The sequence below is a fragment of the Lepidochelys olivacea genome, assembly GCF_965140295.1.
Source record: "Lepidochelys olivacea isolate rLepOli2 genome assembly, chromosome: 15".
NCBI lineage: Eukaryota > Metazoa > Chordata > Testudines > Cheloniidae > Lepidochelys > Lepidochelys olivacea.
The window spans coordinates 28,908,938-28,936,040 of NC_140425.1; the positions used below are offsets into that span (position 1 = coordinate 28,908,938).

At 40.3% G+C, this 27,103-nt stretch overlaps 1 protein-coding gene across 8 annotated transcripts in view; it reads left to right on the plus strand.

Moving 5' to 3' along the window:
* KNTC1 (kinetochore associated 1) overlaps positions 1 to 27,103 on the plus strand; it is an 81,847-nt gene that overhangs the window by 25,692 nt on the left and 29,052 nt on the right. For 7 of the 8 annotated variants that reach the window (XM_084649180.1, XM_084649177.1, XM_084649179.1 and 4 more), the window contains 17 exons: positions 218 to 334; positions 3,064 to 3,207; positions 3,414 to 3,512; positions 4,464 to 4,567; positions 4,754 to 4,859; positions 9,229 to 9,363; positions 12,124 to 12,243; positions 14,817 to 14,886; positions 14,962 to 15,029; positions 17,439 to 17,728; positions 18,802 to 18,974; positions 19,183 to 19,280; positions 20,513 to 20,654; positions 21,446 to 21,502; positions 23,772 to 23,935; positions 24,518 to 24,622; positions 26,836 to 26,964. In XM_084649180.1, coding sequence (XP_084505306.1) covers positions 218 to 334; positions 3,064 to 3,207; positions 3,414 to 3,512; positions 4,464 to 4,567; positions 4,754 to 4,859; positions 9,229 to 9,363; positions 12,124 to 12,243; positions 14,817 to 14,886; positions 14,962 to 15,029; positions 17,439 to 17,728; positions 18,802 to 18,974; positions 19,183 to 19,280; positions 20,513 to 20,654; positions 21,446 to 21,502; positions 23,772 to 23,935; positions 24,518 to 24,622; positions 26,836 to 26,964 — 2,121 coding nt within the window. The remainder of the gene's footprint in view (positions 1 to 217; positions 335 to 3,063; positions 3,208 to 3,413; positions 3,513 to 4,463; positions 4,568 to 4,753; positions 4,860 to 9,228; positions 9,364 to 12,123; positions 12,244 to 14,816; positions 14,887 to 14,961; positions 15,030 to 17,438; positions 17,729 to 18,801; positions 18,975 to 19,182; positions 19,281 to 20,512; positions 20,655 to 21,445; positions 21,503 to 23,771; positions 23,936 to 24,517; positions 24,623 to 26,835; positions 26,965 to 27,103) is intronic. The other variant, XM_084649181.1, reaches the window with a different exon arrangement.

Genomic DNA, 27,103 nt, shown 5'->3' on the forward strand with positions numbered 1-27,103 from the left:
TAAACCGTCTGAGCCCTACATGTTAAATGCTCAATGAAAAGCAGATGAATTGTCTCTTGCCGCTCCTGATATGTCCCCTTTTCAGACTATGGGCTGACTTTTTAAATTGTATGTTTTTTATGAAAAAAATAGCAGTTCTACGAAGACCTTCACATAATACGCAAACTTCAGACAATTATCAATAAGTTCCTCAGGAAATTTTTCTCTGATGTTTCAGAAGTGTGGTGATTGTGAAGAGGTGCATCGATTAAAGAAGCTGGTGAATGATTTACAAGAATTGGTAGATCTCTACAGAAAGTACAGCTGCAAACTAGCGCTGTGTGATTTTGAAAAGGTAGTATTGCAGGCTTATTAAAAATAATATCTGAGAACTGTCTGTATGGTTGGCACGTCATAAAAGTCACCGAGCCAGAATAGTTCTGTGGATTATTGAGCATAGGATTTCAAGCCAATAATCCCTGCTCTGACACTTGACTTTTTGGTTTGAGTACACTTTATGGCATGTACAGTACACTCAGCTAGCCTGGGTATAAATACCAGCTTAGATGGTGAGGCACTGCTTAAGTGTGTAGACTACAAACACGCCAAACCTTTCTACAAGCCCGAACACTGCCTCCCACGTCTACAGTGCTATTTTTAGCAGTCTAGTGTCCCGCAGCCTCCCCCCATCCAGAACTTTTCACTGCTGCACGTAACTATGCACCAGTGTGGACACAGCCCACGTTTAACTGCAGCATTGGCCACCCTCCTGCATCAACAGGTGAGTGAACTTGATGGGGCCAGCAATGAAAAGGACAGTCCCAGTAGCAAGGGAGGGAGACACTCACCAAACAACAATAGGTAGTGCCTCCCCCTGGGAATCTGAGGCACCCATTGGCCGGCTGTGGGAGAGGAGTGCTGATTGGCCAGCATTTCCCAGAATTTAGCCCAGTTCAGGGGCCATGTGGAGCCTCTTTTGGCTCTGTGCCAGCAGCCCACTCTACTGCTCAAACTAGGAGTAAGAACCTAGCCTGACAGATGTTGTGGGTCTAGCCAGTCAGCTGTTTAGGGGGGGTAAGGGATGAGGTTCTTCCTATATGCCCATTAGCAAAGAATCAAGGAGTTTTCCTTGCAGCACTTTCAAGCCACAGTGGGTTGAGTAGGAACACACTTGGTACCTCTAGTCAATTGCTGCTGACTCACCAGCATGGCACCTCCTACTGGTCAGTCCAGGAATGATCTTATCTAGCTCAGGAGCACCCTCCTCTGGCCAGTTTCTTCCTGCCCTTACCTGCCCCTCTGCAGTCCCTTTATCTCCACCATGTATAGGCCCCACATTCCTCCTGGACCACAGTGCCCCTTACCTTGGGGTGCTGCCCCTCACCCAGGGAACCCCACTCCCCTGAGACCACCTCACCTCAGTGACCCACTGCCAGTCCTCATCTAGCCCCTTTATTCAGGGGCAAACTGCAGTCTGCAATGGCCACTCACCATTGGCTAGGGGGTTGGACCTGCTGCCTTTCCTTGCAGCCCCAGTACCTCCTTAGGCCTTCCTGTCAGGTCTCAGCCTGGGAGGTCACCAGGCCTGAGCTCCCCAGCTCAGCTTTCCCCTTCCCCAGCACTGCTCTGTTGAAGGTACCCTGTGCTCCCAGTGCAGTCCTTCCTCTCCTAAGGCTGGAATGAGACTGCCTGCCTCCTAGCTCACAGCCCTTTTTATACCAACCCTACCAGGCCTGGATTGGCTGCTACCTGCCTTCACCTGATTGGCCTCTTGGGGCAACTCTTTCCCAGAGCTGGTTTTAACCCCTTTCTCCCCAGAGCGGGGTGCTCGCCCCTCTACAGTACCTAACAGGAGTTGTTTATTCATCGCAACTTGCGTTGGGTTTCTAGTGCAGTTAAGAGAATACTGTGAACGGTTCCCAGAGGTAAAAGACCTGGGATTTTGGTACTGGGCCTCAGGCTCAAGTGATAGGGTGAGACCTAGTGGCCTTTGCGGTCCAAGGTCAGACCTTGTGACCCTTGAGGGCCAAGGTCCTCACCCTACTACACCCTCTGTCTCCCTCTTGGTGGGGAGGGTGATGAGACTTGGAGCTCAGGCCTGAAAGATTGGCTGAGTAGAGCTTACCCTGTCTTATGGGTTATGTAGTAAGGAGCCCTGTAACCCCTGCACTGGAACCTATTAAATGCCTGGTATAAGAGAATATGGGTGATGGGCAGGTAGCGCCCCTCCATTGTGTTAAAGTTGTGACCTGCTGCTTAATTCCATGCATGTGTCTGTCCTCATTTTGCCACTGTATCCATACCAAGTAGCTACATGTACCCTACATGCTGCTGCAAGTGTAGACAAGGCCTTTGACTTTGGGTAGATCATTTAATCTTGCTGTGCCTTGCTTTCCCTATACATAAGAATGGCCATACTGGATCAGACCAAAGGTCCATCTAGCCCAGTATCCTGTCTTCAGATAGTGGCCCCTGCTAGGTACTTCAGAGGGAATTAATAGAACAGGTAATCATCAAATGCTCCATTCCCTGTCACCCATTCCCAGCTTTTTGGAAACAGAGGCTAGGGATCCCATCCCAGTGAATAGCCATTGATGGACCTATCCTCCATGAATTTATCTAGTTCTTTTTTGAACCCTGTTATAGTCTTGGCCTTCACAACATCCTCTGGAAGAGAGTTCCACAGGAATAATAATATTAAACCACCACAAAAGGGTGTCATGAAGTATGTTTATTGCATGGAAATGCTTTCAAGATATAAACTGCTATATATATGTGATTAGGCATCGTCCCTTCCCCTATTAGTTTACAGTTTCTGATAGTGTCTATTGGGTGACAGTACAAGCTTGTAGTGGAGGAGAAATCAAAAGTTTAGCTCAACACAAGAAGGCTTTGTGGAAGAAGTCTGTAGGGGGGTTGGTTTTCTTTGGGCTGGGCAATGAACGTTAGGGCCTGAAGTTTTTCCTTATACTTCAGTGGGCATTGGATAAGGCCCTTAGAGAAATGAGGGAAGAATGCTGTTCGTTGTGCTACTCTAACATGCTCTGGAGCTTGTGTTTTTGTAAGTGTTTTTCTGCCCCCTAGGAGAATGCAAGTACAATAGTATTCCGCATGTTTGATAAAGTTTTGGCACCAGAGCTCATTCCATCCATTTTGGAGAAGTTTATAAAGCCATACATATGGGAACATAATCTACAACAGGATGAACTTCTCTTGCAGTATATAAAGGTATCCATTTTCCCTCCCTTTTTAAAGGGATGTTATTTTAGGCAAGAAGTCAAGGATGATTGTTTGCTATATACTCTTACAATTTAGGGCCAGCTTCTGATATCCTTGAATGAAAAAATCTGGTCCTTAGTATTGTTTAAATTATGGAATGCTCCTGCCATAATTCTGAATGTTTAATATTAAACTTTATTTATCAAAATACTCAGGACTTGCTAGAACGTTGTTGTACACGATCTACATCCGTGTTTGAAACTGCGTGGGAGGCAAAGGCAATAGCTGTCATTGGCTGCATATCTGATACAGATGTAAGTACATTAAATAAATGTACAAATGGATTTTAAGCTTGTTTATTATGTTATGAATGAAAAAATTATGTTTATATTCAAGAACAGAATACATTGCGTGGTAGGAGTAAGGGATGGGCCAAATACCGTCCTGCATTTCAGTCAGTCCTAAGAGGATTCTTTGCTTCATCTGGTGCCTTTTCCCTTTCCCTTTAGTTAAGGCTGGTTTTTTTTCTGCTTTCCCGCTGTCCTGGGTAGTTATATAAGTGGCCTTTTGCAAGGTGCAGAGCACCCTCAATTTTCATGATTTCAGGGGGGGAATCACAGTGGTGCCATTTTGGAGAGCATCCAGTGTGGTTGTGCATTGCATTATCATTGAGCCACCAGGATTACCTCAGTCACCATGGCTTTGTAGTTTTAGGTTTATCTTTTAGAAGAGTTGTTTCATTATCAGCAATTCTTTTTCTCGTATAATACTATGTTAAGGTACATATACATTTTTTGAAGCATTGCAGGAGCAACTTCCTGAGTCTTTTAGTAATCTAACAACAATTAGACCTACCTTCAAGAACTTTATACAACCTTGGAGCACACCTTGCATGATTTAATATTTTATTTAAAATTTTTGGAAGAAGCTCTCTAATCCCTTTTAATAAGGTTGCCAAAAGACAGAAACGTAGAAAAAAATAAAGCACACATCTTAGAAAACTATAAAAATATAAAACACAGCTATAACATCAATGGGAGTTCTGCATGTGGAACTCTAATAGAATTGGGCTATAAATTATTCTGGTAGTTTGAAGGCTTTCAGGGTGTGTCTGTGTTGTGTAAAACTTGGGGATACCTCCTTGTATGAATGGAGTTTGGGAAGGGAGAAACCTTCCGTATCTAACTGAGTCATGGGTAAACTATACTTGAAGGATTTTTATAATATAGAGCTTTGTTTTCATAGAAATTTGGATTTCTTTGCAGCTGATATTTGATGCAGTACTGCAGATAATGCATGGTGCTGTGGTGCCTTGGAGTGCCGCTGTGGAGCAGCTAGTGAAGCAGTGTTTGGAAATGAAACATGTCAAGTAAGGGAACATTACTTAACTCCTAACACCTATCTCTTCAAAATCTTGTAAGCTACTTTACTCTTTTTTTGGTTTGTTTTTTCTTTCAATTAGAATTCAGGGTAGAACTCTTTTACCTTTATTTTTAAAAAATTATGCAGTAAGAAGAAGCAAAGCTATTAATAATAGTGACACATCTATTTGTAGAGTGAAGTTATTGCGGGAAAGTTCCAGACTGATGGAGATGAAGAAGCTGTTACGGGGCTATGGAATAAGAGATACTAATCTTTTAAAGGACAAACAGATGATAATGGTAAGTGGAGAGATACTATTTTTATTTATATTTTTACTTTGCTTCTATAATATATATTCAAATAAAGATTACTAGGCTGCACAAGGCTTTGAGTATTTTGACAAGACTTTAGGGGCCAGACTTTGAAAAGCTCTTAGCACCCAGCAGCTCCCATTGTTCTGTTATTTCTTTTGAAAAGTCTGGCCTCTTCCTTTAGATAGTCTAAATGAGAGACGAGCTCTACTGAAAAAAATCAGACCACACAAAGACAATCCAGAACAAGTAAAAATAAAATCAGCAAAGTAAATGTAACTTTTAGTCCTCATTCTCCTGCTTTTGGGAGACAGGATAATTTAAAAACTACTAAAATGGCTTGTTGGCTGGATTAGAAGTGAGCATTTGTAGTCTACTGTTGAGACATGTTCAGAAAGGTGCTTATTAGTTCTTTCCATTGTTTAATGCTACCACAGGCTATTATCCTGTACAAAGGAACCAAACACAAATAATATGAATGAGATGGTTACAAAAGAAAGAAAATGTAGTCCTGCATTTTCTAATCCAAATGGGATTTTGTAACTACCTGTGGTTTGGTGCACTGTCCTTTTTCTTAATGAGATGCTTGGTAAAGAAAAACTCTATTCAATACAGATCTCTGCAAAGTATTTGAAAAGCAGTCTTAGTCTGTTTCCTACCCCCACCCGCCCCAATGCATCATCGGCAATTCTCAGACAACTAGAGATTAGATCTTTAGCATTTCTCATGTCCCTTGGGCTCTGTCTACACTTATGGCGAGGTGTAGAATACAGACACTGAACACACATGTGGCCATGGTCACTGGAGGCCTATAGTGAGAATGCTTAATCAGGCAAACTGCAAAGAATAGGGCAAACAACCTCAAGACTGGTGGTTTATTCTATAATTAGGGCCCCACCAAATTCATGGCCATGAAAAATGTGTCACGGACCATGAAATCTGGCCTCCTCCTGTGAAATCTGGTCTTTTGTATACTTTTCCCCTATACTTACAGTTTTCATGGGGGAGACCAGTGTTTCTCAAATTGGAGGTCCTGACCCAAAAGGGAGTTGCAGGGGGTCGCAAGGTTATTTTAGGGAGGTTGCAGTACTGCCACCCTTACTTCTGCACTGCCTTCAGAGCTGGGCAGCTGCAGAGCAGCGGCTGTTGGCTAGGCACCCAGCTCTGAAGGCAGTGCCCCATCAACAGCAGTGCAGAAATAAGGGTGGCAATACTGTACCATGCCACCCTTACTTCTGCGCTGCTGCCTTCAGAGCTGGGCAGCCAGAGAGTGGTGGCTGCTGACTGAGGGCCCAGTTCTGCAGGCAGCAGCGCAGAACTAAGGGTGGCAATACCATACCATGCCATCCTTTAATGTGGATAAATGTAAAGTAATGCACATTGGAAAAAATAACCCCAACTACACATACAATATGATGGGGGCTAATTTAGCTACAACTAATGAGGAAAAAGATCTTGGAGTCATCATGGATAATTCTTTGAAGACGTCCACGCAGTGTGCAGCAGCAGTCAAAAAAGCAAACGGGATGTTAGGAATCATTAAAAAAGGGATAGAGAATAAGATGGAGAATATCTTATTGCCCTTATATAAATCCATGGTACGCCCACATCTTGAATACTGCATACGGATGTGGTCCCCTCATCTCAAAAAAGATATACTGGCATTAGAAAAGTTTCAGAAAAGGGCAACTAAAATGATTAGGGGTTTGGAACCGGTCCACTATGAGGAGAGATTAAAGAGGCTAGGACTTTTCAGCTTGGAAAAGAGGAGACTAAGGGGGGATATGATCGAGGTATATAAAATCATGAGTGGTATGGAGAAAGTGAATAAGGAAAAGCTATTTATTTGTTCCCATAATATAAGAACTAGGGGCCACCAAATGAAATTAATGGGTAGCAGGTTTAAAACAAATAAAAGGAAGTTCTTCTTCACTCAGTGCACAGTCAACCCGTGGAACTCCTTGCCTGAGGAGGTTGTGAAAGCTAGGACTATAATAGGGTTTAAAAGAGAACTGGCTAAATTCATGAAGGTTAAGTCCATTAATGGCTATTAGCCAGGATGGGTAAGGAATGGTGTCCCTAGCCTCTGTTTGTCAGAGGGTGGAGATGGATGGCGGGAGAGAGATCACTAGATCATTACCTGTTAGGTTCACTTCCTCTGGGGTATCTGGCACTGGCCACTGTCGGTAGACAGGATACTGGGCTGGACGGACCTTTGGTCTGACCCAGTATGGCCATTCTTATGTTCTTACTTCTGCACTGCTGCTGATGCTGGCTCTGCTTTCAGAGCTGGGATGCCCACCATCAGTCACCGCTCTCCAGCTGCCCAGCTCTGAAGGCAGCGCTGCCGCCAGCAGCAGTGCAGAAGTAAGGGTAGAAGTACCGCTACCCCCCCCCCCCCCCGCACATGAAAACCTTACGATTGCCTCTCCCCCACATCTCCTTTTTGGGTCAGGACCCCTACAATTACAACACCGTGAAAATTCAGATTTAAATAGCTGAAATCATGATTTTTTTATTTTTTTTTTAAATCATATGACCATGAAATTGACCAAAATGGACCATGAATTTGATAGGATCCTATCTGTAATTAGATTTTACCAAGCCAGTAACTAAATAGCTTCCGTAATGCTTACTGGTTATCAAGAAGCCAAAATACAGTTCTCTTTAAGCATTCCAACCTTTGGCTCCCCTCCAGACAGTCAAGTCTAATATAGTGAGGGTTACTGAAAGCCTTATTTGCCATATATGAAGTTCTACCAATCCCAAGAGATCCGATACATTACCTACCAGGTCAGTGAATATTTCAGATCTTACCCACGTACATGCTTACAGCCAATCCTTATTAACTAAATCTAAAATTTATTAATAAAAAGTACTGTGATGGTTAAAGATCATTATACATACAGATATGAATACAATTCTTAGGTCAGTTTCATAGCAGAAGTGGTGAGGTTGCTGATTTGTAAAAATCCTTCTAGAATCAATTTAAAAGGTTATAGTCCAATAGGCTGTCCATGTGCATAGTTTTTTCAAATTCTTCCTTGAGAAATTGCAGAGATAATCCCAGACCTGGAGACCTCAGTCTTATGACTTAGACTTTCCGTGACAAAATTTAAGCAGAACTGAGATAAAACAGGATCAGGTACGACTTCCTTTCTAGTGGAAGCAAGCTGTGGTCACAGCAGGGCTTCCTTGGCTGAAGAATAGGTAATGTATATTGTTGCTTTGAAGCTAATTCCTATTTCCTAGGCTTACACCAGAAACTAGTTGCATTCATTAGCACAGCATTTCCCAATCTGTGTTCCACGGAACACTGGTGTTCCACACAATGTGAATAGGTGTTCCGTGAAAGAATCTAGAATTTAATTTTGACCCTTGCACTTGATTTTTGTACTACTTTATACGTGCTTTCCAGTTAGAAATTGTTAGTTCAAGTTATTTTAAATTTGTATTTTTGCTTTGTTTTATAAAATAAAATATATTTGAGCATAAATAACGCAATTTTTTATTTGAAAATCAAACGACTACAAAATAATATAAGTGTTCCGTAATAGGCTAAAAAGTGTTCCGTGGCCAAAAAAGTTTGGGAAACGCTGCATTAGCATAAGACAATTAACCATCAGACAGTTCACAGGTAGTCTACTACAAATTTCAAAGACAAATGAAGACAATTATATTACACCACACGTTCCATCTAAATATTAATATCCCCTTTTGATTTCTGAATCAATAGAATATAGTCATGAAACATCATTGACAGGAACAGAAGTTTAGCATCTGCAAGCTAAATTAGATCACATGGTTAAACTTCTAAGAAGATATCGGTAAACACAGATAAATACAATTAGTATCTGTTCTTAATTCTCTAACAATACAGGCCTACATTTCAAGGACTGTAGTCTATTTAACATGGCTTTTCTAACTATCCACAAAGAGTGGCCCTGTTTACCATTTCAGTACTCTTCTAATATGTCCTAAAGGTTATGTTTGGGTCATGCAGCCTGCTGGTTGTTTTAACCCTTGCTGGCTCAGCATCACAGCCCAGCTAAGACGGGTATAAATAGCAGTGTAGTTGGTGAGGCACTGCTTAGGCAAGTAAAATCCAGATGCACTAGAACTTTACGGTATGTACCCTGCATGGCTCTCTACATGCCCAGGGACTGCCTCTCACATCTACACTGCTATTTTTAGCAGCGTAGTGTACTGCTGCCTCCCTGATGCCAGAGCTTTTCCCTGCTGTAATGAAAGGCTCCAGCATTGGGGAAAACCTCAGGCAGGGAGTCAAGGCCCTGGCAGTTCTACTTCTAAACATTTCCAGCAAGATTTAGTATCCATGTCTGTTTTCTTGTTTCAGAGACTCGTGAAATACATTCTTAAACAAGATACCCCTACTTCTTTGGAAGATGCTTTGAACATTGTAGCAGCATACATGTTGCCAAGTGTGGAAGTCTATATTTTGAGGATGGTGGACCTGATTGATCAAGATAGGGTATGAAAGTTTTAATAGTCATTTGATCTCTACATTTAAAAATACTTGGGGCCTATTTTTCAGAACTGTGCACAGTTACTGCAGTTTGACAAACATCTGTGTATGCAATTCATTCAATCATACTACTAACACTGGTTGTAGCCAGTATGATAGTATTGAAAATCAAGCCTATATATATAGACTAAGATATGAGTAAGTTAAATTTATCATGGTTTTCCATGAACTAATGCATAGTCACTGAAAGCATGTGTACACTACAGAAACTACCATGTTTTGACATAAAGTGTAAAACATGGTAAATCCTCCTTCATTCACTGCCAGAAAGGATGAAAACAGTGTATGCTAAAATAAGGTATGCTAGAAATCTTCTAAGAAGCTTTTCTGCAGTTGCTGTTGAGTGTGGTTGACTTTCTCCAAGCCAGCAAGAAAAAAAAAAAGTCATTTCTGGCTTGGCAGAATTGCCATATTTGACACAAAAAGAACAGGAGGACTTGTGGCACCTTAGAGACTAACCAATTTATTTGAGCATAAGCTTTCGTGAGCTACAGCTCACTTCATCGGATGCATACCGTGGAAAATACAGAAGATGTTTTTATACACACAGACCATGAAAAAATGGGTGTTTATCACTACAAAACCAGTCAGTTTCCATGTTTTAAAGAGAGCCTAAGAGTTGGAGTATGTCACAAACCATTTTTTGTGGGAAGGGGTATTGAGCAACTCTACTAGCACAAACACCCTCCTTCTGCATCCCTGTGACTAGCAAGTGGTTTCCTCTTCTGCAGAGCTTTCTGACTGGACATTTTAGGTCACAGTTCACCAAAGCACTTAAGCATATCCTTAAGTCCTATTGATGTTAGTGGAGCTCAGGAATGTGCTGAACCTTCAGCATGCATTAGTAGGGAATTCAAGGCTTTAGTACTGCTGCATTATGATAGGAGACTGTTTAGTCATTGAATTGCTGGTCACCTTTATCTATGATTTAAGGCTAAGATTTTGTCATGGTTATTTTTAGTAAAAGTCACGGACAGGTCACTGGCAATAAACAAAAAATTCATGGAAGCCGTGACCTGTCTGAGACTTTTGCTGCTGCAGCTCCATGGTTTCCCCCGCCACCGTGGTGACGGAGAGTTGTGAGGTTCCCCTTCTGCCTGCGGCAGCTGGAAGCTCCAGGGTGAACGTATTTCCCAAAGAGAAAATGGGACGCCCCGAGCCACTCACCAGAGGTTTCCCCTTTCCCCCGCACAAGGCTGTCACCTATCACTGGAACCTTGAGGAGGTTTCCCCTCTGTTACTGCTGTCACTGGAACCCTGCCAGGGCCCCGCTGGCTGCCAGCCCCAGAGTCCCACAGCCCCTGCGGCTGATGCGGAGAATGTCAGGGAGATCTCTGAAAGTCATGGATTCCGTGACTTCCATGACCTCCGTGACATAAAGGTAGCCTTATCTATGATTATTCTTGCATATCAGGATCTGGGTCTAGGATATTCCTCCCTGTAATGGACCTGCAGTGTGGTAGGCTCCTCTAACTGAGGAAAGGAACCAGACAGGCCCCCTCCAAAGTACAGTTTCTTACCTTAAAAATCTGAAAGTCACTTTTTCAACAGTCGGAGAACACTTCAATCTCTCTGGTCACGCGATCACAGACATGAAGGTCGCTATCTTAAAACAAAAAAACTTCAAATCCAGACTCCAGCGAGAAACTGCTGAATTGGAATTCATTTGCAAATTGGATACTATTAATTTAGGCTTAAATAGAGACTTGGAGTGGCTAAGTCATTATGCAAGGTAGCCTGTTTCCTCTTGTTTTTTCCTACCCCCCCCCCCAGATGTTCTGGTTTAACTTGGATTTTAACTTGAAGAGTGGTCAGTTTGGATGAGCTATTACCAGCAGGAGAGTGAGTTTGTGTGTGTATGGGGGTGGGGGGGATGTGAGAACCTGGATTTATGCAGGAAATAGCCCAGCTTGATTGTCATGCACATTGTGTAAAGAGTTGTCACTTTGGATGGGCTATCACCAGCAGGAGAGTGAATTTGTGTGGGGGGGTGGAGGGTGAGAAAACCTGGATTTGTGCTGGAAATCACTTTAGATAAGCTATTACCAGCAGGACAGTGGGGTGGGAATAGGTATTGTTTCATATTCTCTGTGTATATATAAAGCCTGCTGCAGTTTCCACGATATGCATCTGAGGAAGTGAGCTGTAGCTCACGAAAGCTTATGCTCTAATAAATTGGTTAGTCTCTAAGGTGCCACAAGTCCTCCTTTTCTTTTTTCAACACTAGCCAACTTCTGCTATTCCACTTTCTTACCAGCATGTGGTAATAAAAGTAGTCATACTTGTGTAGTGCTGTAAATGTAGAAGCATTGTACAAATGCTATCTAATCAACAGTTTTGCAAGAACTCTTAAAGAAATTGCTTTTTTCTTTACCTATTGTAATTATCAACAAATAAACTTGCAGTTTAGCTGCCCTCAGATCTCTGAATCAAAGGATCTACACATGCTAAAAACTATTCTGGGATGTTAGCGAGTTTGTATGTTATGGCAAACTGTCTGTTCTATAAAAGGAGAAAGTTAATAGACTCCCCAAGTTGTAAATTGAACTTAAAAAGTCTCTCATCTGGTGGGGCACCATTATAATGTCAGACAGTAAAGAGATGAGATAATATGCATAAGATAACTGACAAGAAAATTCAAGTTCTTTCAACAGCAAATACTAAGTCTTGTCAAACTGTTTTTGACTTATACCTTTTTGTTTTCAGGGAGAGGAATCTCTAAACTTATTAAAATCTCTGCCTCTTGCTGACGCTGAGAAAGTTGCAGAGAGATTGTCTATATGGGCAAGACTGGTATTACAGAAAGAAGCAGATAATTCTGAAGAGGTACTAACTAATTTCACTTCACAAAATACATGTACGTTGATCATTCTAAATGCTGCTTTTAGCACACGTAGAAAAAGAGGGTGATTAATGGAGAATTGGTAAAAGCTAATGTACCTTTCAGAGAAATGAAGGTGAATATCTTTTGCTTTCTGTATCCATTCATCCATTTGTAAAAAAGCAAATGATGTAAGGTAAAACCACTTTGTCAGAAATGTTCCCCATATTTTTGAGGCACATTTCATCTTGGTACAGAGACCTGCATAGTTGCCTCCCATGAGTATTAATTAAATTACAAATGTAAATCCTAATTTGGGGCAGTTGCTCAAAAGGCATTAGACTGGGATTATTCCCATTCTCTATTCAGTTTAGCCTCTCAGACATGCCTGGCTCTCCAGGTTTCAAACGCTGTCTGACCTGCAGACTTTCAATACCAGTGGCTGACAGCCACGTGTGGTGTGTCTGTTGCCTGAGGGAGAGACACCTTTCCCAAAAGTCCCCACTGCAAGAAATTCACAGCGAGGACAAGGAAGGCTAGGGACCTTCAACTAAAACTATTAATGATGAAGAGATCCCTCTGACCTGGCTCCGACCCCAAGTCCAGGACACCTCCTCACCAGTCCTCACCTGCAGGTAAGGTCCTTGGTCCTAAAAAAGTCACAAAAAAGTGGTCTTGCTCTTCGCCACACCATGATTCGCCTCCTAGAACGTGATCTCCGACCACAAAAACTGCCCCAGTACCGATGGCATCAAGAGCTCTGGACTGTGAGGCACCGGGGCCGTCCGGTACCGAGACATCCCGAGGAGCAAAAGACCTGGTGCAGTCTAGCTCTCATAGGAGCAAAACTAAGCCTCCTAACTCAACTCTGAGGGAACCAAACAAACCTCAGGCACAGAGTAGCGCTATGGCCCACACTCTAAATTCACACCCAAGGTCACCTCCCTCTTCCATCTCAACGAACCCATTTACTTACCTGTATTCTTTCCCACGCTGCACGCAGATAACAGGGAGGCATTCCTCCACAAACTAGACATTCGCAGAGCGCTGGCGTTCTATGTAGAGAGAACAAAAATATTCAGGAAATCGTCCAGGCTATTCATATCCACAACAGAACGATCAAGAGGCCAAACCATTTCCAAACAGAGACTTTCTAAATGGATCTCTAATTGTATCCAGTTTTGTTATCAAAATTACAATCTGCAAGTTCTTCTGGACTTCGCACACCCTCCTACAGCTATGTCCACATGGATAGCCTTTCTCAAAGACGTATCCATCATTGATATTTGTAAAGCAGCGACCTGGGCATTGCCCCATACTTTCATCAAACATTATGCCCTGGAACAGCAGTCAGCTGCAGATGCTCACTTTGGACTATTGGTGCTCTCCACCATGTATACATCAACTCCGAAGCCCCTTCTCTCCACCGAGGGACACTGCTCTTCGGTCACCTAAAGTGGAGTGCCCACAGGGACAATCCGCGAAGAAGAAGAGAAGGTAACTCACCTTGTGCAGTAACTGAGGTTGTTCGAGATGGTTGTCCCTGTGGGTGCTGCACTACCCACCCTCCTCTGCTCTACTTTGGAGTTTCAGCTTGATCCTCTGGGGGTAGAAAGAAGGAACTGGGTAATGGTTGGTTGCATGTGCGGGGTAACCGCTCAGAGTGGCACAAGACGGCTGCCGTGCATGTGTGATCAACTGGGGCACTGCTACCACGAGTCTCTGACTAGAAGTACAGGGCACCAACACACCTAAAGTGGAGCACCCACAGGGCCTCGAAGAACCTCAGGGCTTGTCTATGCTACTGCGCAGGGTTGATCTAAGATAAGCAACTTCAGCTACATGAATACCGTAGCTGAAGTCTACGTACTTAGATCTACTTACCGTGGTGTCTTCACTGCGGTAAGTTGACAGCTGACCGCTCTCCCGTTGACTCCGCTTGCGCTTTTCATTCTGGTGGAGTACCGGAGTCAACGGGAGAGCACTCAGCAGTTGATTTATCGTGTCTATATTATTGCAACCCCCGCTGGATTGATTGCTGCCCACCGAGGGGTGTTACAAGATGAGTAACCTTCTCTTTCAATACTTGCAAGTTATGGATATGCACTTTCACTAGTAAGAATAAAATGTATTTTAAAAATGGCTATTCTAGGCTCTTGATTCTGTTTTTGTCTAACTAAATTACCAGGTGTGTGTTGTGTTGTTTTTTTGTTTTGTTTTTGTTTTGTTTTTTCAAATCTCATTTATAATCCAGTAAATTGCTGTGACTATGGTAAATAATTTTGGTACTACAATGTTACATGTACAAAGTATACATATTTGTATTATTGAATTTCTGTTTCCTTTGCTTTTGGATTCATTAAAATAAATCCTAGAAAAATAAGTAGTCTTGACCATGTCTTCACTATAATGAAAGCTTGAGAGGTCTCTACCTGACATTGGTAGTAATGTCTGAATATTGCCTATATTAGATGTAATTGTGATGGCAGCAGAATTAGTTAATCTGAGCTGTATACCTAAGACTATTTACCTACAAAAGGCCAAATGAAATATTAACTTATCACTATTTTTTTTCCAGCGCAAAACACAAATGTGTATAACAAAGACACTTGTGGAGGTTCTTAAATTCCTGCTTAGCATTCAGAAAGGTAAATTGTAACTTACCCCTTTATGTATTGTCCCAGTAAGTAGCTCAATAAGTAACTATTTTTCCTATCTTACAGAAAATCCTCTGAAGGAAGATGAATGTAAAGCAAACTTAAAAATGTTTGAAACACTTGCTAGCTTGCAGGTAAGTATTTTATAGTTACAAGAAATTAAAATAAGTTTGAAATTACCCTGAGTAATGTTGTTAAATGATGCATTTTTAAAAATCCATCCTATTAAAATGTAATTTTAGCTACTATTTTACTATGTTCTCTGTGTGTAATAGTGACTTACAAATAAATTTAAAATGTTCAAATGGCTATGGATGATGAAGATTGATCGAGAGATTTTGTCATTTAAAATATTTCCATGCTAGTATTTTAAGGAATATAAAGCAGAGTGGATAAAATAAATATATATATTTTTTAAAAAATATACATTAACCCTGATTTTATTTACATTAAATATGTTTCTCTTTTTTACTTTTAAACAGGTTTATTTTTAATTTGAAATTATGACAACCTATGTTAAGACCTAAACTTAGTATAACTTAAATTTAATAAAACTAATGTGCTGCATCAATAAGCCCTCCTCAAATTTTTATGAGTTAAAGGCTTCTGATTATTTAATATATACAGAATCAGGGGGAAAATATCAGCTCAAATTTTATTAAATGTCTCAAATGTCATATACTATATTCAGTATCTATATTATTTTCAGTCTTTACAAAGTTGTTGGTATTTACATTTTTTCAAATGTGAATACTTCCAGTTTCTGTTGTGTAGAAATGATTTTGCCTTAATTACTTTTCGTTGCAGTTTAGCTAGCAGGTGCAGAGAGAACACTTTTAATTTAATTCCAATTTCCATCTAAATGCAGCTTGACAGAAGTTGTGAATAAAAAATCATATAGTAAATAAGAAATGTGACTCCCATTTCTAACACAATAAAAATCGTAAAAATTAAGAATTTTGAATAAATGTATCTTGAGCTTTATAACTGCTTAAATAAATATGTATAGATATAGTATATCCTCCTGGTTAGCAAAAAGTGAAGTGTGAAACTTAGTGTAAAAACTATATTTAGTTGCAAATCAATGAGAATGAACCTTTCTTTGGGAAAATAGCCCAAGAAAACAAAATTAAAATGGATTTAAATCAAGGTTTCTTGCTTGCTGATTTAAATCAGTCCATCCTGGTCTAAAGTTCCCTGGGCATATGTTGTTGGTGGCTGAAAAAAATTCATACCACTTAATCTTGAGTTAGGGCATATCTACACGGTGCAGCAAGACACATGCTCGGAGTATGATTCTTAGGATTCTTACTAGTCAGGAATTGTGGTCTAATGGACAGAGAACCTTAATGGTACAATTTTAAATGGTCTTACATTAAAGAACACCAGGGAACTTTTATTGTGCACTTTCAGGGTCGCAGGGTTTACACAAACCAATTAATGCATAACTCTTCAATGTTCTTTAGAAATCACACCTCCATAATGCGCATTGCCTTGTTGTGTAGACATGCCCTTAGTGGTGTTGATGTTCACCATTACTTTTATGGCATGCTCCAAGCTAGTCACTGCCTTGTTAGCAGTGACTTGCCCAAAGCCATGCTGTGAGTCATTTGCAGAGTTGGGATTAAAACTCAGAAATCTTTTCCTGTTTTCTGTTAATGTGCTCTGTTCCAGTCTCCTTCTAGTGTAGCCTATAGGGCTAGCCTGCTTGCTTGCGTATATATATATATTTTTGTGGTTGTAATTGTTCGTTTTATTATTATAGGTTTATATTAAAGTAGTTTGGCTGTAATGCAAGGGACCTACAGGCCATATCCTGTATGTTGAGCTAAGGCAAAGTGAGCAAACATACGTTTGGGATTAGATAAATAGTAATAAGTTAAGCATAAGGTTCATATATGGCTGTAACCTTTAACTTAAATAGATAAAGGATGCATTAAAGTAGGCTGGCTTAGGGAGCTTTCTGAAGTTCATGCCCTCGGTAAACAGATACACCACAAGGAAAGAACCAAAATAACCGGAAAAACAAAAATAACCAATGTAAAACTAATTTAATATTATTAATATGTAGGTATATGTTATTCATACATACAAACATACCCACCTATAAAGTGTACCCCAACATTTTGGTGGGTAAGAAAACTAAGTTTGGTCATGGAAGAAGGGCTCAAGCACCCATGCCCTATAAGAGGGGTGACCCACCATGCCAAGAGGCATCTAAGCGTCTAAGCTGCTTCTTCTAAGTTTTGTGTTTCTGAGCTTCGGAGCTTGTTTACTAAGTTTTCTAAGTGCCAAGCTTCTTTGTTCTTAGTTTATTAGTCTGTTAAGTTTTAGTTTTAAGTTTTAAGTCAGTTAGGTAAAATTCTAAGTTAGCTTCAATAGCTTTTAGCTCTCTAGCTTCTTCTAAGCTCTGTATCCCCCACTCAAAAAGTGAGAAACCTGAGGCAAGGCTGGAACTTTGTAAAAACTTAAACAAAACAAATTTCTAAAGTAAGTCACATGAGTAAGAAAGTTCTGTTCTATTATTTTACTTTTTGTTGCAGGAGGATTTTGATATCTTTATTTCAGTCAAGGATTATGGGAATCATTTGTTGATGTCTCAGCTCCTTGAAGAGCACATAAAAGCCTATGAAAGTATCCAATCCATGGCAAAATCTAGAAAAATGCAAGCAACAAATTCCAAAGATGACAGTAAAACAAAGAACCGTTCCACTGAATCAAGACTTTACAGACTAGCTTTGCTTCTGCAAAGGACAGAGCAAGAGTTGGGGGCAAAGCTGGCACTGAGGTCATTAGATGCTGGAAAAATTGAAGAGGCACTAAAGATATGCAGGTAAAATTTCAGAAGAGTTTAGGACTGGTTAGCATTAAGGTAAGAAAAAGTATGCAGTAAACTATTTCTGGTACTCTGCAATAGTAGCTCTGGTAGCTGTAATGCAAAGGCAAGACTGACTAGAGGGAAGAGGAGCCGCACAGCAGATCCACTTAAGCAATATACTGTGTTGTGTACAAGACTGCAAGAGTAGGTTCACCTTGGATTGTTTGGAGCCTCCCCGTGTGTTTTTCCATGACATGGTTATTAATGCCATCCTCTTTACTAAGGCTAGGTCTACACTAAAGAGTTAAGCGATGTAGATGAGTCGACCTAGGAGCGTGAAAAATTTGCACCCTTGAGCGACATAGTTAAGTTGGCCTAACCCCCAGCATAGACAATGCTACGTCAACAGAACTATTCTTCCATCGACTTCGCTACCACCTCTCGGGGAGGCGAATTAACTACAGCAACAGCAGAACTCCTTTCCTTGCTGTAGAGAATAGCTACACTGAAACGCCACCGCAGCGCAGCTGGAGCACTGCAGCTGTGCCCCTGCAGCTTTCCTAGTGAAGATAGCCAAGGTGAAGGATCTCGGTAACACAGCTGAGTGAGGGTGTGTATTTTAATTATAGCAGTTTAATACTGTTGTACTGGATGAAGAATCATTCAAGTAGACAATATTAGCCAGCCACTATATATAGCTGAGCTTCCTGAGTCCCATGAATACAGGGAAACCATCCAAACCCTAAGCTATCCTGCTTTTGGTAGCTGAAACTCTTTAATCAACACACCTGTTTAGTTAGGGCCCTCAGTTACTTTTCAATTATCTTCCTGAAAGTGGCACAAAATGGAAGTTAAACTAAAATAATTTATAACTAATTTCACAACAGTCCGTAGTTATAGACAAGCACTTGTCCTTTTTCTTGCATATCAGTTTATTCAGATTTCAGGACCAGCAGCACCACCTATTGGTGAGCTAATTCACTTCTTAGATTTTGTTGGATTAATATTAATACCTCAAAAGAAAGACAAGTTATGAGTTTGATCTTAAATAAAAATCTAACATTAATTTTCCCTTTTTTTCATTAAAGAGATTTATATGAACATCACTGTAATGAACAAACAGGGAAGTTGCTGTTTTTAGCTTGCCAAAAGCTTTGTCATATGTTGGGAGCTGACGTTCCAATGATCACACCTAAAGGACTGAACTTTCCAGCAGTGATAAATGAGATGGCATGCCAAGCAGCTACAATATGCAGTCCAGGTAATCCAGTATCATAGTTTCTTATTTGTGTTCATGATGAAATCTAGATTTTCAGACAAATCACTTTTCTATGAAATCTGAAAACAAAAAGTGAATTTCTATGCATGCATACCTCTGTAAAAATGGGTGACACCAGATGGTGATTTTCTTTATAATAGAGAATATATAACTTACATAAAAGAATGACAATAACTTTAATTTCTCACAGATCTGTTATTAGATTCTCTGGAGCTATGTAAATATACATTGGCTGCTAAGGAAATTTACGGGCAATGCCAAATAGAAAACTATGGATTTATAGCAAAGGTAACATCTTCCAATTTAAACAATTTGAGGCTTAAATTTTTCTTTTACAATGGTTTATGAAATATTCACTGTTTGTGCATCTTTGTCAGCTTGCCGAGGAATATCTAATCATAGATGCTAATTAGCTACTGCCATCCAGACCTAAATGATATATTATCAACTCCTCTGCCTCATGTCTCCTATATCCCAGAACAAAAACGATTATATCTTATATTATGCATCTTGTCTTGCCAAAACATCTGTTTGGGTACCATTATTAATACTCTTAATGTAATGTCTATTAATTTCTGTTGCCAAGACAGCTTGAAATCATAGAACACTGATTCTGAAAAAGCTTTTACAAAAAGTGGTCAGGTTATACAATGATATGTATGTGGGCGGTTAGTTTTTTGATAAATATATGTAGAACTTGGGGACGCTCCCATCAGTTAACAACTTTAAGATACCATTCAAGAGTTTGATCTATCCCTTTGTTACTGTTTTTGTTGTTTGTTGAGGGCCAACAGCAGTTTGGGCTGCGCAAAATGTAAGGATCTTACAGTCTAACTAGCATAGACCAAACAAGTGGAACAAAAAAAGGCACTTATGGCCTGGTGCAAAACTCACTGAAGTCAATGGGAATCTTTCCACTGACTTCAATGAGCTTTTGATCAGCCCCTGATTTGGGATTCGAGAGTCCAATCTTAAATGGTTAATTTTCAGTTCCATTTAGTTCTTGTGAAAACTAATATTAGAAAATGCAAATGTTCTCTGGAATGCTAACAATAAATGAATACACTTTAATGCACTGGTTAGTATTTTTCAAAAAATAATGCACATGGAAATTGTGCCTGAAACACATATACAGGAGCAGCTGGCCAACCTCCATTAATTCAATGGAGAATTAGTTGAGATTAAATATATGGGATTGAAAATTCAAAACAAAAACACAAGATTTTTGTTTTTTGTTTTTAAAAGCCAAATTAAAAAACATCTCCCTTTCAAAATTAGTGGGCGTTATGCCCACAAAAGAAGTAGGGAATGTCTTTCATTCCCAGTGCCCAGCAAAAACAAGTATCTTGAGGACATATTTTCAGACATGAGCATCTTTTCTTCCTAAATTTGGAAACTTGATCTGTAATGTCATGCAATTTATTAGTTTTACAATCATGCATACTTTTTAGCTGATACCTTTATGGAACTTTACATGCATTTTATTACCTGTTCATATTTTTTGCAATGTGTTAATTTAGGCAGCATCTTTTGGAGCTGATAAGGATCCTTATGAAGAATGGACTTACGATGATTTCTTTAGTGAAGATGGAATAGTTCTTGATCCACAGATGGCGCTCCCGGTTGCATATGAAACTATTTCTTCCCTTGTGCCTGTTGCTGGTAATCTTTATTCCTTAATGTTATGAGTTAGTGTACAGTCTTTATCCCATTTCATATTAAACTGTTTTTAGGTAGGAATATATACATAATTCAGTACACAATTTTTTTGAAACCGATATCATTCCCCAGTCTTCCCCTAACAAAGGTTTTTGATAACTTCAGCAATTATGAATAGACTTTTGCATTGTATTAGGTGTTGTCAAGAGACTTACATTTTCAGTTATGCATCAGAAACACTGAATATTCTAAAACTATTTATTTCTTGTGTAGAATGGTAAATATACACTTTCATTTTCTTAATATTTCATTGTATAAATATTTCATTTTTTATCTATAAGCATTCTTGGATAGGGTCAGATCTATTTATAAATGATATACTAATTGACTAGTAAGCTGAAAATCAAACTTTCTGAGTATGAAGGAAATTGTGTTTGGCTGTGGTGGTTTTGGTTTTGTTTTTTCCCTCACATGGGAAAATGTCTGAGATCTACAGTCCCATCCAGGCAAAGGAATTTACACATAGCTCCAGCAGGGTTAATGGAAACAATCTATTTATATTTCTTCAGGCATAGATGAGAAAATGGTTCCCCTCTTACGAAGTAACATCCAGTTATACACAAGAAAATCACAGAAAAGATCCTAGCTCTTACAGTCAGAACGGGGCACTAATTAATTTTCTAGCTTTATTTTTGTATTGGTTTCAAAGTATAATATTTTAATAGTAATTTCCAATGTTTATAACTTTGCTAAGATCTTAGTGCACTGCTCACAAACATTTGTCTCATTTGCAGATAACAAGATGTATCCTTTGGACTCTGTAAGCTTGGCAAACTGTCCATTTATTAAAGGTACTATGAAGACATAGTAAAAGCACAAGAGTAAAATACTCTAAAATGTTACTAAGTGTTTAATTTAATCCCACAAAAGCAAGAACATACCTATTTAATGCTAAACAATTGGTTAAGTCTTCCCACTAATATGGAATATTTATACCCATACATGGCCACAACCCTCTGTTATAAACTACAGCTGAGGACCACTTAAAAACAGTGCACAACACAGCTTTTAATTTAGTTACCGGTACTGACTGTATTGTAACTATAGGTTTCAGAGTAACAGCCGTGTTAGTCTGTATTCGCAAAAAGAAAAGGAGTACTTGTGGCACCTTAGAGACTAACCAATTTATTTGAGCATGAGCTTTCGTGAGCTACAGCTCACTTCATCGGATGCATTACAATAATGCCTCAGGGCCTTGTTGTAGGCAGTGTACAAACACACCTGCCTGCTCTGAAGAGTTTACATTCTAAATGGACAAGACAAGCAAAAGGTGAGAAAGAGGTATAACATACAAGTGGAAGATCGGAAACTGCAGAACAGACAGCCTAAGCAACTTGTTTACCATGTAGGAAATTTACAGAACTGGGAATTGAACCCAACCTATCTTGAGTTCCAATCCAGTACTTTAACCACAAGACGATCCTTCATCTCTCATTCTTGAATATGAAATGGACCCCTGCCTCCCTCGGTTATCTTACAGGGCACGTCACAAAGCTATACACTTCCTCAGGGATGGGTTGAATGTGGATGAGTGGGTTGAAGATGGAAGGGTTTTATTTCTATAGTTGAACCTCAGAGTTACAAACACCATAATTACCAACTGACCAGTCAGCCACGCACCTCATTTGGAATCGGAAGTACACAATCAGGCAGCAGCAGAGAGACACACACACACAAGAAAGCAAATACAGTAAAGTACTGTGTTAAATGTAAACTACTAAAAAAAAAATGGGAAAGCAGCATTTTTCTTCTGCATAGTAAAGTTTCAAAGCTGTATTAACTCAATGTTCAGTTGTAAACTTTTGAAAGAAAAACCATAATATTTTGTTCAAAGTTAAGAACATTTCAGAAGAACCTCCATTCCCGAGGTGCTCATACTCTGAGGCTCTCTTGTATGTGTCCAGCACTTTTGGAGAGGCCCATTTGTATATATCTAAAATGAATATAACTGTCCAAAAATGGACCTCACATACAGATTGAACAAGAAGATTGACATAATACAACTCTATGGTAACCCACACAAGAGTGTTCTTGAAACAGAAAAGCAATTGTCTACTACAGGGGTCTCAAACTCAAATGACCACGAGGGCCACATGAGGACTAGTGCATTGGCACGAGGGCCGCATCACTGACACCCCCTCCTCGCTACCCCTGCCCCGCCCCCACTCCACCCCTTCCATGAGGCCCCGCCATTGCCCCGCCTCTTCCCACCACTTCCCTGCTCCCATTCCAACCCCTTCCCCGAAGTCTCTACCCCAACTCTGCCCCCTCCCTGCCCCAGGAGGTGCAGGAGGGGTGCGGCAGAGGGTTGGGGTGCAAGAGGGTTTTTGGGGTGCAGCAGGGGGCTCAGGGCAGGGAGTTGAGGTTCGGGGTGCGGGCTCCAGGGTGGCAGCGGCACGCACCAGGGCGCTGCCCTGGCCCCTGCTCCGCTCCGCTCCAGGAAGCAGCCGGAACCATGTCCCTGCAGCCCGGGGGAGGGGGGTGAGGGCACAGGGCTCTGTGTGCTGCCTTGCTGCTCCTCCAGGTACCTCCCCTCCAGTGGATAGGGCACTTGATTGGGAGTCAAGAGACCTGTATCTGCCACTCACCTGCATGCCTTGGGCAGATCATTTTTATTTTTATGCGCCTGAGTTTCCTCATCTGTAAAATGAAGAAAATGTTACTGACCTTCATTTCTAAAGCACTTTGAGATACAGATGACCAGCTAATTAGTACTAATAATACCCTGTAGGTCCTTTCATAGCGAAGAGAAGAGAACTGCTCAGAAATGACTGATTGTCTCTGCAAGAGTCCACAGCTGACAAACAACATCTGATTGTTAACCTAAAGAGGATTTTTTTATTTAGGCATTAACTTCTGAACATGAAGTTTGTAAAGGAGGCTAAAATTGACCTACCAATATAATCTGCACCATTATCATTATTTTTTAACAAAGAATACCTTAATGTAGAGAGAGAGAAATCAGCTTTCAATGTAAATGTCAAAAACTTAATTAGACTTGACATACAAGCTTCCTTAATATATAAGCTAATCATTTTTTTCTGGTGAAACATTCCATAGGACAGAACCTCCTGTTGCCAGTCAAAACGCCCATCTGTGCACTGCTTCAGAACCTAATGGAATGCAGTCAGTGTGAGTTAGCCTTGCGACTAATAGTCTGTCTGTTTGGATCCTGTCTTCAGCACTGTGTATCAAACAACATGGATATGTGCCTGGGTGAGAAGGTATGGACAAAACCTATGCTGAATTTCACTGAAAGTAAATCTACCAAATATGGCTGAGGAATAGGTATTGTGATACACAACCTCTCTCTAGAAGTTCATCTCATCACCATCTGATGAGCTGTTTAGTTGCCTGTATGAAACAAGCTGGTGGTCTCCCCTTCTAATGGACGACAGTTTCACATTGCAAAACCACTATCCTAACTGGGACTCTTGAGAGACTTTTTAGGGAGACCAGGGGTTGAATGGGTGTTGATAACAAACATACCCTTCCACTGTCTTCCCTCTTCTGATGTGGCTTCTCTTTTCCATCAGGGTTGAGGGATATTACCATAGGATGGTGAGGGGAACATTGCAGGTTTCACTATCCAAATTACATCCTTCTTCTGGATAAACAGAGGACTTCTGTGTCCAGTGCTCTCAGTCTGAAATGTTTCTCAAGCATTTAATTCACTCTGAAAATATAACTTGCAAATATCTCTTAAGTGACAAAAGTCATAATTTGTAAAAGAGTGATTTTTTTTAACCCTTAACAGTTACTTTCCTGTCCTTTTTTTTTTTTTTTTTCTTTTTTCTTTTCAATAGTTACATGATGGCAAAATGCTAGCTGATGCCAAAAGCTTTCTTATTGCTATGAAACAAAAGTCCACTTCAGTGATTGTCGCTGCTGTCCTGGCCTTATTACACAAGGTAAGCATGCTTTAAGGTAAGCATATCGGGCAAACTGGTTGAAACTATAGTAAAGAACAAAATTGTCAGACACATAGATGAACATAATTTGTTAGGGAATAGTCAACATGGTCTTTGTAAAGGGAAATCATGCTTCACCAATCTACTAGAATTCTTTGTGGGGGGTCAACAAGTATGTGGACAAGGGGGATCCAGTGGATATAGTGTACTTAGATTGTCAGAAAGCCTTTGACAGGGTCCCTCACCAAAGGCTCTTAAGCAAAGTAAGCAGTCATGAGATAAGAGAGAAGGTTCTGTCATGGATTGGTAACTGGTTAAAAGATAGGAAACAAAAGGAAGGAATAAATGGTTAGTTTTCAGACTGGAGAGAGGTAAATTGTGGTATCCCTCACAGGTCTGTACTGGGCCCAGTCCTATTTAACATATTCATAAATGATCTGGAAAAAGGGGTAAACAGTGAAGTGGCAAAATTTGCAGATGATACAAAACTATTCAAGATAGTTAAGTCCCAGGCAGACTGCGAAGAGCTACAAAAGGATCTCTCAAAACTGCATGACTGGGCAACAAAATGGCAGATGAAATTCAATGTTGATAAATGCAAAATAGTGCACATTGGAAAATATAATCCCAGCTATACATATAAAATGATGGGGTCTGAATTAGCTGTTACCACTCAAAAGAGATCTTGGAGTCATTGTGGATAGTTCTCTGAAAACATGCACGCAATGTGCAGCGGCAGTCAAAAAACCAAACAGAATGTTGGGAATCCTTAAGAAAGGAATAGATAAGACAGAAATATCATATTGCCTCTATATAAATCCATGGTACGCCCACGTCTTGAATACTGCATGCAGATGTGGTCACCCCATCTCAAAAAAGATATATTGGAATTGGAAAAGGTTCAGAAAAGGGCAACAAAAATTATTAGGGGTATGGAACGGCTGCCATATGAGGAGAGATTAATAAGATGGGGACTTTTCAGCTTGGAAAAGAGATGACTAAGGGGGGATATGATAGAGGTCTATAAAATCATGACTAGTGTGGAGAAAGTAAATAGGGAAGTGTTATTTACTTCTTCTCGTAACACAAGAACTAGGGGCCACCAAATGAAATTAATAGGCAACAGGTTTAAAACAAACAAAAGGAAGTATTTTTGCACAACTTGTGGAACTCCTTGCCAGAGGATGTTGTGAAGGCCAAGACTATAACAGGGTTAAAAAAAGAACTAAATAAATTCATGGAGGATAGGTCCATCAATGGCTGTTAGCCAGGATGGGCAGGGATGGTGTCCCTAGCCTCTGTTTGCCAGAAGCTGGGAATGGGCGACAGAGGGTGGATCACTTGATGATTACCTATTCTGTTCATTCCCTCTGGGGCACCTGGCATTGGCTACTGTCAGAAGGCAGGATACTGGGCTGGATGGACCTTTGGTCTGACACAGTATGGCCATTCTTATGTATACAGAAAGAACCATTGCATGGGGCCTTCCCGTCTCTGATTTGAGGTCTGAGAAACCCCCTCTAGCCCATTTTCCTCACTCCATGTCCCTCTCTTCTGAAGAATACTAGAGCGCTCACTCCAGAGCCTCATTACTGCATTCTTTTATTACTTCTCCAATCCCACATCTAGGCTGTACAGGCCCCAACTGAGCATAGTATCAGCTTTAAATAATAAGGTTGGTCTTGTGGTTAAGGCACTTGACTTGGAATCAGGAGACGTGGAGTCTTGATTTCAGTTCCCAGTTCTGCCACAGGCATCTAATGTTACCTTGAGCAAGTCACTTAATATTTCCGCCTCAGTTCCTCATCTGTAAAGAGGGAGAATTAGTATTCCCATTCTTTGGCTGTCTTTTCTATTTAGATTGTAAGAGGGAGACCTGTCTCTTACTATGTGTATGTACAGTGATTAGTACAGTGGGATCTGATTTCATTTGGAGCCCTCAGGTGCTATTGAAATAAAGTAATAATGACATGTATGATCTATATGCATTCTCTCTCCCTGTTTACTGTACTTTTCTCTTATTTCTCACAACCTTCTTAAATTTAATCAAGGTTTTAAAAGGCTACCTGTGAATCCAGTAATGTACAGTTATACAACTTAACTAAAAGGCCAATAGACCTTTGTATAACTGGACACTAGATATGTATAACAACTGGACATTTATTTAACTGGCAGCTTCTAAAGTATGCTTATTGTGGATTTAATGTCTATAGGTTTTCAACTGTCGTTTGATAGATCATAACCTGGCATTGGGTTACTGCACAATTTTGCCCAAGGAAGATATGTTTGAAAATCTCTGGAATGTCATAAACAACACAAGACACAATTACAACAAAATTCTGGTAAGCCTGAAAAGGCGGTATACTTATCTTGGCATATACATACTATTAAAGTGCTGCTTGGAGACGTTAACTACATAGTGTAGCAGTGCATTAGAGTTGGCCTCACTAAGGTTTGAAAGTGTTCTGGAGAAATTTGAAG